This window comes from Globicephala melas, chromosome X (assembly GCF_963455315.2).
Source record: "Globicephala melas chromosome X, mGloMel1.2, whole genome shotgun sequence".
Taxonomy (NCBI): Eukaryota; Metazoa; Chordata; class Mammalia; order Artiodactyla; family Delphinidae; genus Globicephala; species Globicephala melas.
Genome location: NC_083335.1, coordinates 15316172 through 15334604, shown reverse-complemented (window position 1 = coordinate 15334604; position 18433 = coordinate 15316172). Strand labels below are relative to the sequence as shown.

General features: G+C 41.2%; 1 protein-coding gene and 1 non-coding gene across 12 annotated transcripts in view; both read left to right on the top strand.

Moving 5' to 3' along the window:
- The first annotated feature begins 2702 nt into the window (after positions 1-2702).
- The window catches only part of PABIR2 (PABIR family member 2), a 95942-nt gene continuing 80211 nt past the window's right edge, over positions 2703-18433 (top strand). For 5 of the 11 annotated variants that reach the window (XM_060292497.2, XM_030849104.2, XM_030849099.2 and 2 more), the window contains exons 1-9: positions 2703-3737; positions 5884-5962; positions 10065-10121; positions 10425-10468; positions 10553-10607; positions 10881-10982; positions 11310-11395; positions 12148-12212; positions 14885-14981. In XM_060292497.2, the coding sequence (XP_060148480.1) occupies positions 3640-3737; positions 5884-5962; positions 10065-10121; positions 10425-10468; positions 10553-10607; positions 10881-10982; positions 11310-11395; positions 12148-12212; positions 14885-14981 (683 nt within the window). In that variant the 5' untranslated portion in view covers positions 2703-3639. The remainder of the gene's footprint in view (positions 3738-5883; positions 5963-10064; positions 10122-10424; positions 10469-10552; positions 10608-10880; positions 10983-11309; positions 11396-12147; positions 12213-14884; positions 14982-18433) is intronic. The other 6 variants (XM_030849098.3, XM_030849103.3, XM_030849097.3 and 3 more) reach the window with 3 other exon arrangements.
- LOC115848396 (small nucleolar RNA U109) lies at positions 18045-18179 on the top strand. Its single transcript, XR_004037664.1, has one exon. It is a non-coding gene; the product is annotated as a small nucleolar RNA U109 (small nucleolar RNA).

Below are 18433 nucleotides of genomic sequence, written 5' to 3'. Positions count from 1 at the left end.
AAAAAACACTGAAGCCTGGGGGTGTGGGCGGGGACACTTTTAAGTGCTTAGAGACCACCCACTCCCAAAGGGTCCTGGTAAGGCGCTAACACAATTGAACCAATCGCACAAACAAATCATTGTTTTCCGTGTGTGTGTGTTTTACCATAATCATACAGTATATTTTTACAATGAATAAAACCTAGCTGCTCGAAGCTATTCATCTAAGAAAAAAATTGGGGTTAAAGCAGAGAGGCTTATTTTCTTAAAGCAAATATCTCAGAATTTAGTATACATCCCAGTGTTTCCATTTAACAATGCTATCATGGCTCGAAACATTCTAAGAACTGCTCTTTTAGAATTTTTCACCACCAGTTAATGAGCCACACTGAGTAGTGAAATCTTAACTCCATGCTAATAATTTTGAAAAACCACACATTTTAGGAACCATATAGAGAACTGGGAGAGAAGGCAAGTGAAACGAGTGAAATGGGAGTTATTAAAATAGTCATAAGGTGGTATAGCACTTTACAGTTTTAAAAAAATGTTTTCACATACTTATCTCAATTGGTTCAATCATTAACCTTGCTCAGCTAATCAGTGGTGAATTTAAAATAATGGGATTATCTTGAGACAGTTCATGACAAGTTCATGTATAACATGAAGTATCATAATCATTCTTCATTCATTCTGAGAATAGACTAAGAAAAGTGTAGTTATATTGGGCAGAATTAGGTTACCTAAACCCCAGACATGAGGACGATTTGGAGTCTCCATTCCTGATATGACAGGTTAACAATAGCTACCATTTGGGGGGCACTTATTATGTGCCAGGTACTGTCCTAAGCACTTGAAATATGTGATCGCATTTAATGCTTACAGTAACTCTGTGAGTTAGGCGCCATCACAATGCCCATTTTTCAAAGGAGGAAACCGAAGCCGGGAGGGGTTACTCAAATTACAACTACTAAGTGGCAAAGCCAAGATTCCTCTGCCCTTCTATTTAAGTGAAAAGACAGACCAGGCGCCTCTGGATATTTCTCTGGATACTATTTTTATACCCATAAGTACTCGACAAATACTTATTAGATTATTTTATGAATAAATACAGGTTTAAATAACCTGTCCTTCACAGCTATCCTGTAAAGTAAGTAAATCATTTCTATTTTATAGTTGATAAAATTCCAGAGAGATTAATGGCACATAACTAGGTAGCAGTAGAATCTGGGCTGGTACCAAGATTCCTGAAAGCCACTGCTGAAGTTCCCAGGGTAAGCTGGAAAGTTTATGAAAGATGGCAGCTAAAGCTTAGTAAAGTCAGGGTGACTGCAGAAGGCAATGGTTAAATACAGAACAGAGGGTCAAAACCAAACTGTTTGAATAAGAGATAAATATGGAGTACATCAGAGAACAGGTAGCTCTTACCTCCACTCTACTGCTTATTTTACTTTTCAAAGAGTTTATTACTATTCTTGGCAGGTAATAAGGTTTAATGGATATATTCTGAATGAATAGACCAATCAAATCTCATCATGTCTAAACATTACTGATATCTAAACACAGAGCTTGTGTTTCTAATCCAGCTGGCAGGAAAATATAGGCAATTTAAAGGAAACTATCTAAAAGTGGTTTAAAAACTCTATTATGGTCAGAACACATAAATATTGAGGATTAAAATGACGATTAGGCTTGGCAAGTTTTAATATGGTACAACTGAGTTGAAGAAGCAGGTAAAACTATTTTTGCAAAAGATGATTTTTTTTTATTTTAAATTTCCTGGTTATTAAGTTTCCTGTATTTTCTAGGTATGTATGATTAACACAACACAGAGGCCATCTCTCTCCCAGGGTCATTCAAGTGGTGAGGATTAAATGAGTTAATATTTCTAAAGCTCTCAGAATACTGCCTAGCACACAGTAACTGCTACGCAGGTGTTCAATAAAATAAGTAATTCCAGGGCTTCTCTGGTGGCGCAGTGGTTGGGAGTCCGCCTGCCGATGCAGGAACGCGGGTTCGTGCCCATCCGGGAGGATCCCTCATGCCGCCAGCGGCTGGGCCCGTGAGCCATGGCCGCTGGGGCCTGCGCGTCCGGAGCCTGTGCTCCGCAACGGGAGAGGCCGCAGAGGTCAGAGGGCCGCGTACCGCAAAAAAAAAAAAAAAAAAAAAAGTAATTCCAGGTCTCACACAAGAATTCTGGTTCTGCTACTTGTTCGTCAGGACTTTACCTAATATCATTGAAGCGAAAGGTGCTTGTATAATGGAGACGAGTGTTTCTCACTAACTATATGAACTCTCACTAGATTCACTTTATTTTTACCCCATTGCTTTTGTTTATTCACTTCCCTTTGCATCCCTAGTGCATCCAAATGGATGATCTGAAAAAGAAATCTGCCCCTCCAGACAGAGACCAACAAAGTCGAGGGATTTAAGAAACGAGCTAGGATCACAGAAGTCAGAGCATACGAATTGGGAGCGAAAAAACGTGGAAACCACGTGTTTCTTTTTCCCATGAATACTGGCCCAAAATCCTCCAGAAAGATGATGCTCCAGTATCTCCAAACGATTGGTCCTTTTCAAAATCGGGCGCCAGGGTCCCCGGGCCAATGCACTCAAAAAAGGCTCCGGGCTCCCTGGAAACGCTCCTCCCCTTTGGAGGAAGTTTGCCGGGCGGGGCTCTCACGCATGCTCCGTGCCCGCGGGCCCATTGGCGCGGCCGCTGGGCGCGTGCGCAGGACCCGATGGGTCCCCGGACGCGGAAGACCTGGCACGGCGGAGGTTCCCGCTTCTGAGGCGTGAGAGGCGGCAGGTTGTAGAATTTGGTCTTGGCCCCGAGGGGTTCCCCCGGGCCATTAGAACCCAAGACAGGAGAAGGAGGCACCGCGGCGGCGGCTGGTCGAACCCCCCACCTGTCCTCCAGGCAGGGAGGGGGGGCGAGGAGAGGAGAAGCACCGATCGCAGGGCTGAGGAGCCTCCGGACCGGGTCCCGGAGCATGGGGGACTGGACCGGGTCCCCGAGCATGGGGAGCTGGAGTCTCCGAGGCTGCCCGGCCGGGCCCTGCCCGACTGTCAGCTCCTCGGTGCTAGTGCTGCCCGGGCAGCTGGGGTGTCTGTAGCCCGGCCCCGCTTGAGGTCGTTGGCCAAAAGATAGCAGCATGAGTGCCGCCGCTGCCTAGTTTCCCCCCCGTCCTTCTCTGCTCCCTCCTTTCTCTCTCCTCTTCCCCATACTTCGTCCTTCTTCTTTCACTCCCCCCGCTCCTCTTTTCCCTCCACCCTACCCTCCTCCTTTCCCCCGTCTTCTTTTCCCCCTTCTGTCCTCCTCCTTTTACCCTCTTTGTCTTCCTGCTTTTCCATCTACCTTTTTCCCTCCCTCTTGCTCTTTTACCTCCTCCTTCCATCCCTCTCCTTACTCGTTCCTCTTCCTTTATCCTGTCACCGTCCACCACGACCTCTCCGTCCTCCTCCCCTCCCTCATCCTCATCCTCCTTCCCTCCTCCTCCTCTCCTGCTTTTCTCCGCCCCCGCCCCCAAGCCTCCGCCCCTTAGCCCCCGCCCCCAACTGCCAGTCCCCAGCAGCTCAGTCCTGCAGTGAGAGTCTTGGGAGTCCATAGCTAAGCACCAGGAGCTGAGCACTGTCCGCCGTGCCTGCCTGCAAGTCTCCGACATGGCTCAGGAGAAAATGGAGCTGGACTTGGAGTCTGACACATCTGATGGGGTCACCCTGAGGAGAGCCAACAGCGCTCCCCTGATCCAAGGGCTCAGGTGAGCACGGTTGGGGAGGATGGAGTGCAGGGTTCAGGGGCTCCTCGACCCCCTGCAAGCAGTCTTCCTTCCCTCAAGTGAGAGTTGGAGCTCATTTGGGTCCTCCATGCTGAGGGGGTGGGGACTTGTTTGCTTGACAGTAACTTGGGTCCCAAGGTGGAGTGAAAGTTTGACCCCAAACTTGGGGGCCCTCTCTACCTGGGGCTCTGTTGGCCCACTGTAAAAGAAACTACAAGAAGCTTCTGGCTCTTCTAACAAGTTGCTTGCCCTGCCTAATTTACACCACTGAATGTCAGACTGAAGACCCTGGAACTAGGATTGCAACTTGACACCTGCGTCTAAGAGTTGCTATTTCTAAGCTTAGTTTAGGAACCCTGGCATTAACACAGGTTTACTTCAATAAATCACAGTTTATCTAATAACTTGTAATTAAATGGCATATTCATGTCCTATTAAGTGATTGGGATTTGTCATAATGTTTTCAGATCCTAGAACTGCCTGAAACGCATTCTGGTCAATAAAAAAAGAAGGGTGGCATGTCAGTGAAAGCACAGGTTTTGGAAAATAATCGAAAGAATTGACCCTTGAATTTTAGCGTAAGGTCTTGTGTTTTCATGTGAATTAAGTCACCAGAGGGTCTATTTTAAGGTAGACTCTTGTGATAGTGAAGGTTAGGTTGGCAGACGTCTTGAGCCTATTACATTTCACTTTTTGTAAGTGGGCAATTCATCTTAGAGCCAATTCGTGAGACCCTGTAGAAATGGAATGACTCCAAAAAAAGGGGATGGGAGTAGAATTAGCCAAAAACACTAATCAGGCACAGTGAAGGCGAAGGAAGAGGTAATCCTTGTCTGTCAAACTGATTATAATATCTTTATTTTAGGGAAAAAGCAGATTCACCTTTTTTTTATATTTCAAAACTGAGGGAATGGTGGAGTGACTCTTTGCTTTTCTAATGCTGTCCTCAGCTCTACATTTATTTTTGACACTATAGGAATAAACTGGTCTTTTCTGGTTGTCTTTTTGAATCTCATAAGCCAGCAATTGCTGGGGACTGGGGTGAGCCTGTTGACCTGCATTTAGACTGTTGTAGAAATAACATGCTGGGTTTTTTTGAATCATGATTTAAGTAATTATTTGAAAGGTAGCATGATGCGACAGAAGAAGGAGTGAGGCGACCAGGCCTAGTCCCAGTTTTCTCCCTAACTGGCTGTGATCAGGAATGAGTCACTTAGCCTTGTTGAGTCTCTGTTTTCTCATTTAAAATTTCAGAGAGCTGGATTAGGTGATCTCCACGGTCCCTTGAAGCCCAATCCAGTTCAGCCCTGAAAATCCTTCTTGACCTCTTGTCCTGGGCATGGCACTCTGCTAGGGACTGCAGGGATGACCAAAACACCTCTACCAAGGGGTTTAAACCACATGCACACTTTCCTTTAATAAAAAAGTCGGTGTCTCAAGAAACATCTGATTTCCCATTGTGCTCCCACCCAATGCAAAGGAGGGAATGATCGCATTAGGTTTGTGGAATGAAGAGGGGCTTTGTGGAGGGTCTGGCATTTTCGATGGGTGTTGAAGGAGAGGAAGGGTTTGGACAGATGGTGGTGGGAGGGAAGGCATTTGAGGCAGAAGGGGCAACAGTAGCAAGATTGCAGGTGTGCTGATGTAGTTGGACAGCAGGGTTCCAAAGTAGAACACATGTTTAGGGCAATAGTGGGAGATGTGCTGATAGGGCTCCCACTGGACATCAGGGCTCCCCAGCCCTTCTCAAGTCACAGCACATGTAGAAAGCAGTAACAATTGCGGGTAGGTCCTCTGGGGTAAACAGATGAGGCTGCCAGTGTCTGGTGGTAACCGGTCTGGGGGCGTGAGTTCTGCCCAGAAGGAGCTGGAGACAACCAGTCTGGAGCTCCGCCCCATACCTCTCCTAGCCGGCCCCCAAGCCGGAGGAGATCAGTATCAGCCAACCTGTAATCCACAGCACACCACTCCGGAAGCTCTGAAGAGGAGGAGGACGGTGAGAAAGTGCTACATTGTATGAAATGAGGAGCCCTTGTCGATTTCACTGTTAACCAGAGAGCTGGCGTTAATACAGTCGAAGGATATCTTATATGAGAAGACATTAATCATTTTATCTTTTATTTTTCAGTGACCTTTCCCAGGTTTTTCAACCTTACATGTTTAGAACTCGGAGGAATAGTACAACCATCATGAGCCGTCACAGCTTGGTAAGTATAGGAGTAAGTATCATCAGTAGTTGGGATCGGGGGAAGCACTTGCAAATGTAGTTCTTTCTTGAGATGATGTGCTCTGCACCATTGCTTACAAAAGAAACAAATGATATTACCTGTCTTGTTTACTGCTTATGCTATGGCTATTTTTAGCTTTTGGTGCAAAAAGGAAACCTGGTTAGAATTTTTTCTTGGCTGTGGGACTAGGTATTTTTAAACATTGTTCCTTGTTTTTTGTCACTACTTGCATATGGTAGTGAGGTAAGTCAGGATTAACTTCTAATTATAACTGAGAACAGTGGTCTTTATTTGTCCTAGGATGCAAAAATCATGTATATGGTAGCAGAGTGTTTATTTTTGTTGGACAGTGCTATCCATTCAAAGTAAAGTCTATTTGAAAATGCTTGGATTTGTATTCCAGTAGAGGTGCTGATGGTGACTGGTCTATATAGCCAGAGCCATCAGGGAACAATTTTTTAGTTGGTTGGTTGTGTTGGGAGAAATTATGTTGAGGTTTTTACATAGTAGCCCTTCACATGTGGAGCCCACTTATCCGGTAATTGCAGTGCCCTGGAAGATATGAGATGTAAGCAAATAGACCTCTAAATGGCTGAACCAGATTTCCATAGACTGTGCACAAAGGTTCATCAGTTTATTTATAGGAGGGGCTCTCTGACCTCTGAATCATCTAAAATTTATGCACAATTATAATAAGCTTCCAACCCAGTAGTGTGTGAGAAGCAGCAAATCAGAAGAGGTACATTTGGGTTAAAGGTTTATTAGCAGCAAGGGAGGAGAGGGGAAAACTGAAAAGCGGACAGAGGTTCTTACAAAATCAGCCCGTGGGTTGGTCTTAGGGCTGAGAGCCTGTTAATAGACCCTGAGGGTGTCACTGGCGTTGAACTGTAAAATAATTGATGTTCCTACAGATACCTGGGTCATTAACCTTTCCTTAAATTATAGTAATACCTACACTCATATGGTATTTTACATGTTACAAAGTACTTTCACACATTTAATTCTCATAGCAACCCCTGTGAAGCAGGCAGGGCAAAAGATGTTTTTCCCAGTTAAAAGAGGCAACAGCTAAGACTCAGCCGATCTAAGTAACTTGCTCCGAATCACACAGTTAGTAAGTGGCAGAGCTGGGATTAGAATAGAGATCTTCCAGTGCCATTCTGTTTGGTCAAATCTGTTTAAGAAATGGGGGTGGGGAATATAACACTTTTAAGAAAGATTTCCAGCTGAAGTGGCTACAGATACTTCAAGGGGGAAATGGTAGCTCTCTGGAGATTTCGTTTACTGCCCCTTCTTCCCTGAGCATACTAGAACATAGAACTACTCATTTTTGCTGTATATGTGAAAAATGTTTCTATATGTTCTACAGCGTGTTCTGATCTCAACAGCATAGCAAAGAAGGGAAAATGATTTTGCCCCTCTGAACTTCACTTGGCTCTTTTCTAAGATGTGAAGATTCTTATCAACTCTGGCGGGGTGCATCTCTCATTAATAGCCTTTCTTCTGGCTCTACTAAAATGCATGCAGACTGAAATGGAAAGGGCTGGGGGGGAGGAGGGCGGGGCTGAAGAAAGAGATGTGCAGAACTAGGACCTTCATTATTAACTGATTAGATAGAAAGGCAGGGAGAAGAGGACTGCAGTGACTGAGATTTTGTTTCTTGGTGACCAGGGGGAAAAGTGTTGCCTTTATTCTGGGTAGAGAAATAAGAGGAATTGGTCGTTTGAAGGGAAAAAAGATAACATTCTTTCCAGGCATGTGGGTTCAAGATGCCAGTGGCCCCGTGCTGTTCTCCAAAGCAATATTTAGAAATCTTCTCAGAAACAACAATCATCCTGCCTCACCCCCTTTCACTTTCAGCAGATGACCCTTCTCACTTCTCAGAGAAGGCAGACACCTCTCTTCCAGAACCGGCAGCTTTCTTCTCCTGGAAGCGTCTTTCCCTTCACATGGGGTGCTTCCTGCTAATGATTGGGAATTTGTCGGACTCCCCTGTGCCTTTGCTTAGTCTGTCGTCTCTGCTCTATCTTGTGTCCTCACAGTCTCTTCCGTGCTGGCTCTTTCCCTCCCACCTTCTTCTCCCGGCTCACACATCTCATATCTGGAAGACAAGCTTCTCTTCTTTTTCATACGTCTGTCTTTCCCTTTTTCCCTTCCCCTCTCCGAGCTTTTTCAAAGTTTAATCCACACTCAACTGCCTCTGACTCCTTGCCAACAATTCAGCCAGTTTATAATCTCACTACATCTACCGCAACTCCATTTAAAAACCGTGCTGCTAAAGTCCCCAGTGTCAGGGGCCTCTGTTCTGGTCCCATTTAAGCCCTTTGCTCTAATTTCACACCATTAACTGGCGCCTCCTTGAGGTTCTTGGCTTTTTGCTCAGCCCATCCATTGCTCTTGTTGCTGGTACTGGACACAGCTCTGCTGTTGTCTGTCCCTCTTGAGGGTCTACTCTCCAGTTCTGTCTCAAATCGACAAGTTGTGGGTGATATAGATGTACCATCTAAGCTTGTGGCTTTCTCCACAGTCAGCTTCTGGCAATCCGTACTTTGGCTTTCCTGATTATTTCGTTGCCTTTGGGGTTTCTTTTGTTCCCTGACTGACATGTTCATGCTCTCTGCCACAGTATCCTGATGGAGTCTTTCCTGCCTTATTTACTTGCCTAGTAGCTTAGCATTTTTCAAATGACCTTATCAAGAGTTCACCAGCAAACATATATTACTTTCATAATGGAAAAAAATACTTTTGGAAAGGAATTTACTGGTAAAGTTTTTCTTGTTTCAAAGCCTAGGAGAGGAAGAAGTAAAAGAAAAGGGTGGGAAATGAAGGGATATCTTTTGAGGTAAAATCTTATTTTAGTGGATAACTTTAAAAAAATTTCACCAGAATTAGCTTTTGCCTAAAAACCTTAGAGCAGTTTATCATCACCATTTTATACTGCTCACTACATGAGTATTTTTAAAAGTTTGAATAGGATAGGGTCTCTTGTAGCAGGATAATTGTCATATTTGGTTTTATAGTATTACAGATTCATTTTCATTTCATCATGGAATAAATAGCAGTTGTTTACATTATGGCTATAGACTCTCCCCCCCGCCAACCAGCAACTGAGTAAGATGTTGATATAAATTGTACCTTACATTTCATGATCAGATTATGATGATTTTGAAGGAACATAATTTGGCCCCCAAGTCATTTCATCTTTGCGTTATTAAAAAATGATCTAAGGGAAAGCAACAGTTATCTTAAAAATGCACCTTGCCTCTACATTGATTTTTTTCTGAACTAGTAAGCTTTGTGGTGATAGCATTAGTGATCGAATTTTAGAATTGACTTAGATCACGCGAGTAAAATCTCCTTATTGCAGTTTTAAAGTGTTTTCGATAAACATTAATCATAGACAATATATTATATTGGGCTTATTTGCTTGTCTTCCTCTGTCAGTGCATTGGTAATAAAAATGAATAGAATCGGTGTTTTTGCTTTCCCTTCGTATAGAGTTCCTTATTTTAGATAAGTGGGGTAATGGCTATTTCTAAGACCTGGAGTCTTTTTTTACATAAACGTACACGGCTCTGCATTCATTTTGGGAAAAATGTTAAAGTCAGTGCCTGTCTAGCGACAGATGGTGCTTTGAGGTTGGACACCTGGTGTACTTTCTAAAGACTGAATGTACTCATGGGTCATTTCAAATAGGATAAAATGTTGAAACGTTAGTTGCTGAATGGCTCTCAGTTTACTTACCTTTGCCTGCTTAGGAGAGGAAGACTAAAGCATTGTTTTCCAACCAGGAAATGCACAATTACATGCTTCTTGGCTTTTGCCAGAGATGAAGGTTTTCAAGGGTTAAAATTATAATCAGTCATAATTCTTGTAACCAAATTTCTTTATCAATTACATTGTGATCAAAAAAAACCCTGAATGTACTGCCTCTCTAGTGCATTAATGTTCAGTGATTTAAAGAGCTCGATTTCTAAGAAGAATATGAAAAATTATCTAGGAAGAGGTTGTACACTGGCACTGACAGCAGGCCGCTGCTTTGTGATTCAGAAAATAATAAATGTTTACTTCTTCTTTCCAGTTGCTGTCACCCTCACCTAATCGGATTCCTAGCAGCAGACTGCTTCAAATCAAAAGGGTAAATTTTACTTACTGGCTCAGATCTGTAATTTTCTGCATTTTACATTTTGATTTTATTTTCATTTTGCAGATTTAGATATTAAAAATGAGTCAGGCTGCCACTCTGGTTAGTTGTGGACAGGTTCAAATTCTTCTGAGTGGGCAGATAAAATACAGATGTGGCACAGGTGACAGTCTTAAAATGTCAGTCCCGGTGTACTGTGATGATGTCAAATGAGGCAGAAAAGTCCTTTTCATTTTCTTTGAAATAGAGAACTGTGTGGTTAAATTTTATGTTTTCAGCACATGTTTGCCTTTGCAGGAGGAAGGCATGGATATGATGAACAGAGAAACTGCACATGAAAGGTTAGTGCCTCACAAGAACAGGGTGTGGCCAAAGGTATGTCTTGTTTATGAGCACTAATGGCCATTCATTTTTGTCTGTTTTAGAGAAGTGCAAACTGCAATGCAGATAAGCCAATCATGGGATGAGAGCTTGAGCCTGGTAAAGTTTTCACATATCTGCTTGTTTTTTATTTTCTAGAACCCGCTGTATCGTTCATTGACTTCATTCATTTTTTTCATTTACCTCTTGCCCTCCTGTTTCCACATTTGAATTCAGTGTTTTTGATCTCTGCTTTCCCACCAGAATATGAGGTTGCAACTTTTTAGAGTCTATACATTTCTGCTCTAAAAATGTAGGCCTATTTGTGTAGTAAAGAAGAACTGTGATGTGTTGAGTTGTGAATTATGAGGAAATAACACTTTCTATTTACAGAGTGATAGTGATTTTGACAAGCCAGAGAAATTATATTCTCCTAAAAGGATTGACTTCACTCCGGTTTCTCCAGCACCATCACCCACCAGAGGATTTGGAAAGGTAGGTTCATTGACAAGATATTAACTCTCTTTCACACACTGACCTGTTTACTCTCTAAAATACACACACACACACACACACACACACACATCACCTCAATTTTGATGAATTCAATGACTGGAAGGAAAATTAATAAAAGTCTATAGTAGTAATTTGAAAAAAATCTATCAATCTATCCATCTGTCTGTCTATCTATCTATGTATTCTCTCATAAACATGTATGAGAGACAGATAGGTAAGCAATTCTAAGGATGCTGTTGTTGTCATTTTGATAAGAACCTTTTGAAAACTGGAGCACTAGAAGTATTTTAATATGTTTTTCCCTAGCAGTGTTTTTCACCATCCTTACAAATGTTTGTGAGCAGCAGCGGGCTACCACCAAGTCCCGTTCCTAGTCCAAGACGCTTTTCCAGGTAAGTAAACCTGCTTTTTAAATGTGGTTGAAAGGCTGTTCATTAAATTTGTCTCTTCGGTGAACTTTTCCCCCAACATTTTATTATGGAAATTTTCAAACAGCAAAACTGAAAGAATTTCACAGTGAACATCCCTATACCTACCACCTATATATTCTGCCATTAACATTTTACCATATTTATTTTTTTGAGGCTTATGCCAGTTTATGTTCAGAGGGGACACACACACTTGAAAATATATTCTTTATAAGGATAAGGAAAAAAAATTTTTTAATTGTAGACCAGTCAAAATCCCAAACAACTTATTAATAAGGTTTATCCTTTTTTTTTAAAACTATTGTGGATATTTTGTCTTAGAAAACGAGTGTTTTGTTTTTTTTTTTCTGTACGCGGGCGTCTCACTGTTGTGGCCTCTCCCGTTGCGGAGCACAGGCTCCAGACGCGCAGGCTCAGCGGCCATGGCTCACGGGCCCAGCCGCTCCGTGGCACGTGGGATCTTCCCGGACCGGGGCACGAACCCGTATCCCCTGCATGGGCAGGTGGACTCTCAACCACTGCACCACCAGGGAAGCCCAGAAAACAAGTTTTTAAAATAGCTTAAAATGCCATGTTATTCCAGATTGTCATATGCCAGGTCAGATCACGTACTCAACCTACAACACAGACGTTGTCCATTTCTCCCTATGTATTCGTCAATTTTATTGATTTGCCAAAAGTACTTTAATGTCATCCTGTTTGTTTATTCTTTAAAGCAGGAGAAGCCAGAGTCCAGTCAAGTGCATTAGGCCCAGTGTTCTTGGTCCTCTTAAAAGAAAAGGTATGTGTCATCCCCTTCTGCTATTAAACATAGTCCAGCTTGAGTTACAAATTAGCATTTCTGTCTGAAATGAGTTCAAGGCATGACTCCTTTCTTCTAAAGAAATAGTGAAATATTCTTTCCAATGTATGCTTTACTGATTCTAAATTCTGGGAATTAGTTATTTGATACTGTCTATATTTTTTTATACTTCATAACTGAATCTTATTCAGATATTCATAATATCAATATATATTCCAGAAATTTTGCCTCTCAGTGATCTGAATATAAAAGAGATGTAAGTTGATACATTGCAGAAATATGTGTTAATGTCATAGCAAATAAGTCCATACACATGCTGTATGCTCAAATATAAGTCACCACCAGATGACGCCTCCCATTTGAGTCTCTATAGGGTTTTTGATATGATAGGGTACTCTTTTTTGTGTGTGTGGTTTATAAGAAATACACTTTATTTTTTTTAAATTAATATTTTTATTGAAGTAGAGTTGATTTACAATGCTGTGCCAATCTCTGCTGTACAGCAAAGTGACTCAGTTATACACAGACAGACATTCTTTTTTTATATTCTTTTCCATTATGATTTATCCCAGGATAATGAATATAGTTCCCTGTGCTCTACAGTAGGACCTTGTTGTTTATCCATTCTATGTGTAATAGTTTGCATCTACTAACCCCAAACTCCCAAGGGGTGCTCTCTTACTTACCTTATTTTAAACCACAAAGCACTGAACGAAAATGATCTCACTCAGTGCTAGTTTTAGATGCTTATAGAGGGCACCCAATGGAGTCTATTAAAAAAAAGGCAAAGAAATTTAACACGGGTTTAGTCATTATTCCTGGGGATATGACCACATGATTACAAGTGTTGGATGTCATTTTAAATGAGAGTTTTAATGATCATTTTAAAAAAGCAATTCAGTAAGTGGGTTTTTTTGTGCAGATCACCTCTGAAGCTAGTAAACAAATCAACTCTTCTAATGTTAGGTAAACAGATACTTGCAGCTTCGGCGAAGACTTTCCAGTGGTATAGCATCATACACAGATTCAAAAAGTGCTATATTTCAGACAACTTAAAATTAAAGATGGTGTGCTGTGGGGAATAGATGCTGATACAGTGACAATATTTGTATTTAGTGAATAAATTTTATTTTATAAACTAATAGTCTTTTTCCTTAACGCTGCAAGGAATTATTTACAATCCGAAGAACCTTCTCAGGAGCTATTATGTGAAAATAAAACTTGGAAATTAAAGCTAGTATAGTTATTAGTATTAATTTTAAATATGTTGTAGGAAGTTGATGGAATGTAATATGGTTGTTCAGTTTCAAAGCTATTCCAAAATATACCAGCAGATGGAGGGATTCCTTGCTAAAAAGGGCTAAAGTCTTTTGCTAATGAGGTGTTGAAAGCCCGGCAGCAGCTTTGAAAAGCCGCATGTTAAAGCATGGAAAAAAGCAAATGAAAACATAACCTTTCTTGAATTGCAGTAATTTTCAGAATAGCTCCAGAGGAAAGATAATATGAATTAATTAATAATATGGGGAAAAATGAATGTTGCATTTGTTCTTCCTTGATCTTTTTCCATCATAAGAATCTTGTAGAGGTTTAAGTTCATGGTTGCTCATTTCTTAATGGAGTGTAGATAGGCCCATGAATTAAATTGTCTTTAACGTTCAGTTTTAAAGCTCAGATAAAGAGCTTTGAAACCAAGGTATGTGCATGTTTTAAATCATAACTTATTTGGAAAGGGGCTTTTCTGTCTAATTTAGGGTTGTTAGTCTGTGCACTCCCAGTGGCAAAATGTTAAGCATTATTTCTTCTGATGCAAAGTTTTTCCATTCCCAGTTCTGAGAAAATCTGTAGGATTGAAGTAGCCAGTACAACATCAATTTTGTGAATTAATTAATAATTGCTTTCAGTTACAGATGTGCTTTCAAACTTATATTTTCTAATCTTCATTTTCACTAAGTAGCCTAAAGCAACCTTTGATTTATATGCTCTTTATCAGACTGCATGCCTTTGAATCCGTTTGACTTCAGCTCAGGAAATGTTCTGACATTAAGATATATAAAATCAAGAGTCTTTACTAATCATCTAGCATAAATTATTATTCACCATGAGCTTCAGCTCTTGGGGGATACTTTATTTCTGCTGTAGTTATTAGTCTTGATTCATTTTGCCTAATGCAATCAGTGTTCTACTTTTCTATTAAAGAACCTGACTATATGGGCAGCAGACTACATACAATAAATGAGAAGGTATTTTTAGGGCTGCTGACTTTTTTTTTTGCGGTACATGGGCCTCTCACTGTTGTGGCCTCTCCCGTTGCGGAGCACAGGCTCCGGACGCGCAGGCTCAGCGGCCATGGCTCACGGGCCTAGCCGCTCCGCGGCATGTGGGATCTTCCCGGACCGGGGCACGAACCCGTGTCCCCTGCATCGGCAGGCGGACTCTCAACCACTGCGCCACCAGGGAAGCCCCGGCTGCTGACTTTTTAGTTGAGTTTATGTGGCAGTATATTTCTTCTACATTAAAGCACATGGGAAAATAGCTTTCAAGTAACAGTTTGAAGTATTCCGATCTTTGGTTAAACAAAGATCACCCCATTTTAGCAGCAAGCCTGTATCTGTAAAATTGCTTTATGGTAGCATCATCTCTTTCTGTTTTAGGTGAAATGGAGACCGAAAGCCAGCCCAAGAGGCTCTTCCAAGGCACTACCACTATGCTGTCTCCGGAGGCTGCACAATTGTCTGATCTCAGTTCATGGTAAAAAATGAAATAAAATCCAAAGGATACTAGGGAATGATGTATTTGAAAAGAACCGCAGCAAAAGTATATTGGGATCATTTAAAACATATTCAACTTTTTATCCATGCTCCCTAGAGGTGAAATCTCCATGGAGATGGAGACAGTGTGAGAAACCAGATCGTTTGAAAGTCACCAGGACTTCCTTTGGAAGTGCGTGTATCTTTTTGGCACCTTCACCTTCATGCCTAGCTCCTGTTAGGTCAGCTCTCAGTAGGTGCTAATAGTGTGGGAGAGTGTCAACAGCTGGATGGCATGAGAAGGAGCTTCTGGGTTGCCCTGGGTAATATGCCTTGATTGTAGCTGCTCTGCCTGCATTTTGTATTATATCCTTTTAACTTAGCAGAGAATACCAGCATTCTCTTAAGCATGGCATTTTCTAAATAACACTATCTGTTGTTATAAAATCTTTTTGAAAATTTTGGGGTGTTTCGTCACAATAGTACCTAAGGTTTCGTTTAAATAGTAACACTTGCAGATTCCTGTGGTCTGTTCACATAACTTTTTTTTAGTCTTTTAGTCTTACTCATCCGAGTTTAGATGTCTGACTTAAGGCCCTTTCATGTTTTTGTGCGAAAGTTAACTTCTTTTCCTGTACCCAAATTTGAGTACTTGGATGAGTTGAGTACTTGGATGCCAACATACTTATAGGAAGGAAGAGAAAGGGATAATAGCAGTGGCCAGGTGATATTTTGAAATCTTTCAGTACGTTTCAGTCAACTTACTGAGCACCCATGTTCTGAATGCAATTGTGTAGTGCCTTGCAGAACTTTCTGTTCCCTGAATTTGATGGCTAAGGTTCTTTTTTTTTTTTTTAAGAACCCCAGAGGGCGTTCACTTTAAAATAAAAAAGAAAGTGCTCTCTAAATGGAAGAATCCTGTAAGCCACTTATAAGTTATACAGACTGACGATTCCTTCTTTCCAAATCACTTATTCATTGTTTTTCCAAGGTAACCTCTACTTCTAGTTGACCCAAGAAGTCACAGATTATTCTAGCTCATTAGACTCGTTGATCAGTACCATTCTAACCTTGGAACAGATGCCTTTTAGATGGTTCTGGCTATTTTCAGCCCCACAGTCTCTCTTCTCTCTCATCCCTGTCTGTCCTTGTTAGCTCAATGTGCTAAATTTGGTACAGAATGTCTTTCCAGGTATGTAGATGATTGCAAAGAGAAAACTTCTAAAGCTTGTCAAGAGGACTAGTGGGTGAAACTCTATACTGAGTGGAAACTGCATATCACTTTTATGGTAAAGTGTGTTTTAATATAGGCACATGACATTATAAATAGATTTCCTTACGCAGTTACTAACCAAGTAACCAAGTTCATGTTAAATGATACGAAAGCATTCGCCAAGCTAAAAACATACAGGGTGAGGTGATTTTTTTTTTAAATATTGCTGTAGGCTGACTGTGCTTGACTCTATGAAACAGGTTCACACTAATAAGTAAGGAAGGACAGAGAATATATGGCATTTACCAAGGGCCCTCTCCCCTTGTTCAGACGTTTACTCCTCTGAGCAGCACAACCTAAGCTGTCTGTGATGGTAGCTGTTGTGAGGCTTCTATTTTTTTTTTTTTTTTTTTTTTTTTGGCCATGCCACATGGCTTGCAGAATCTCAGTTCCCTGACCAGGGGTTGAACCCAGGCCACGGCAGTGAAAGCCCAGAATTCTAACCACTAGGCCACCAGGGAACTCCCATGAGGCTTCTATTTCTATTGCCACCACCTCCATTCTCCGTAGACATGTGACTGGCTGTGGGAGCCCTGGGAACATCAACATTGGGGATGAAGGGCACTTCTGATCTGTAAACACAAAAAGTGTCGCCTCACACTGGAGAGATTGACTTTATTCGTGGCTGCTCATAGAGCGCTAACAAGCCAACATATGGCTCAAGTAATATATTAAAGAGAAACTTATTACTCAAAATTCACAAAACTCAGTATCAAAGATATTTAGGTGATTAAACTTTCAAGCGATGTTTTTAGTAAGTTTGGAGCATCTGGACTTCTGAGGCTGTTAAAGCTGACAATCGCAATAAGACTCTTGGAACACCTTGTGTACTAAGATTGCTGACATTTATGTCTTACAATGAACAGAATTTAAATATGAGTTATTCATGATACGTAAAATTGGATTCTGCTTTTGCAGAAACTTTTTTTCCTATCTTAAAAGCAGCTTCATTGATCAGAGATCCATATTCTTAGAAATGGGGACAGAGACAGGAGCTACCTGTTGCCAAGGATAACAATCTACTCGATAACTAAGGAAACCATTTTTATACATTTTAGGGAGAGAAAAGGTATCAGATCATCAGTAGGTATTATCTCATCATTTCAATCATTATAGTTTGTTCCCTGCCCCACTCCATAAAGAAGAGATGGGTTTTAAAACTTTAAACTTTATATACTAGATAATGATCTTTAAAAGCTTGCATCTTTGAAGTATAAATTATCAATAAATGTGAAGTTTGAGTATTGACCCATATGGAGTTTGTGTCCGGTGTGCCAACTGCTATGCAAAGGAATAGTAGGCCTCCTTTTCATAAACCTATTTCTTTTTTTTTTTTTAGTGATTGAATCTTTCTTTTTTGTTTGTTTATTTTATTTATTTATTTTTGGCTTTGTTGGGTCTTCATTGCTGTGCGCTGGCTTTCTCCAGTTGTGGCGAGCGGGGGCTACTCTTCATTGTGGTGCATGGGTTTCTCATCGCGGCAACCTCTCTCGTTGCGGAGCACGGGCTCTAGGCACGCGGGCTCTAGAGCGCAGGCCCAGTAGTTTTGGCGCACGGGCTTAGTTGCTGCACGGCTTGTGGGATCCTCCTGGACCAGGGCTCGAACCCGTGCCACCAGGGAAGCCCTATAAACCTATTTTTTACTAAGAATTCTTTTTTTTGCCAAGCAAATCTGGGGACCTTTGTTAACCACAAGGTAGGAATTACGTCATTCTGCATTTAGTCCTTATGAACATCAGGAGTTTGACCATAGCTCGGAAGTACACCTTTACATGGTGCTTTCATTCTTTTCTTCATGCTGGGAACTCTTGTTCTGCTCCTCATTCTTTTAGGAGTAAGGCTATCTGTGGCATATAAAATAAAGGAGTTTTCAGGGCTGCTAGCCATGTAGTAAAAATTAAGTGATAGTCTATTTCTCCTACAGAAAAGGAAAAAGTCTTCCATGAAATTTCCTGCCCAGTGCCTTAGTGTTAACAGGACTGCTGACTTAACCTTTATAGTTTTATTTTAACATTTTACACTAGATTTATCTTAGTGATTTTTAACATTTTTTTTAACGTATGTGTCACGGCAAGAAAATTTTATCATGAGTATGTTACATGTACAAAGAATAAGGTAATCATTATTTATTATGACAGAAATGTTCACATATACTTGAAGATGTTTGTGTGAGCAGCTTA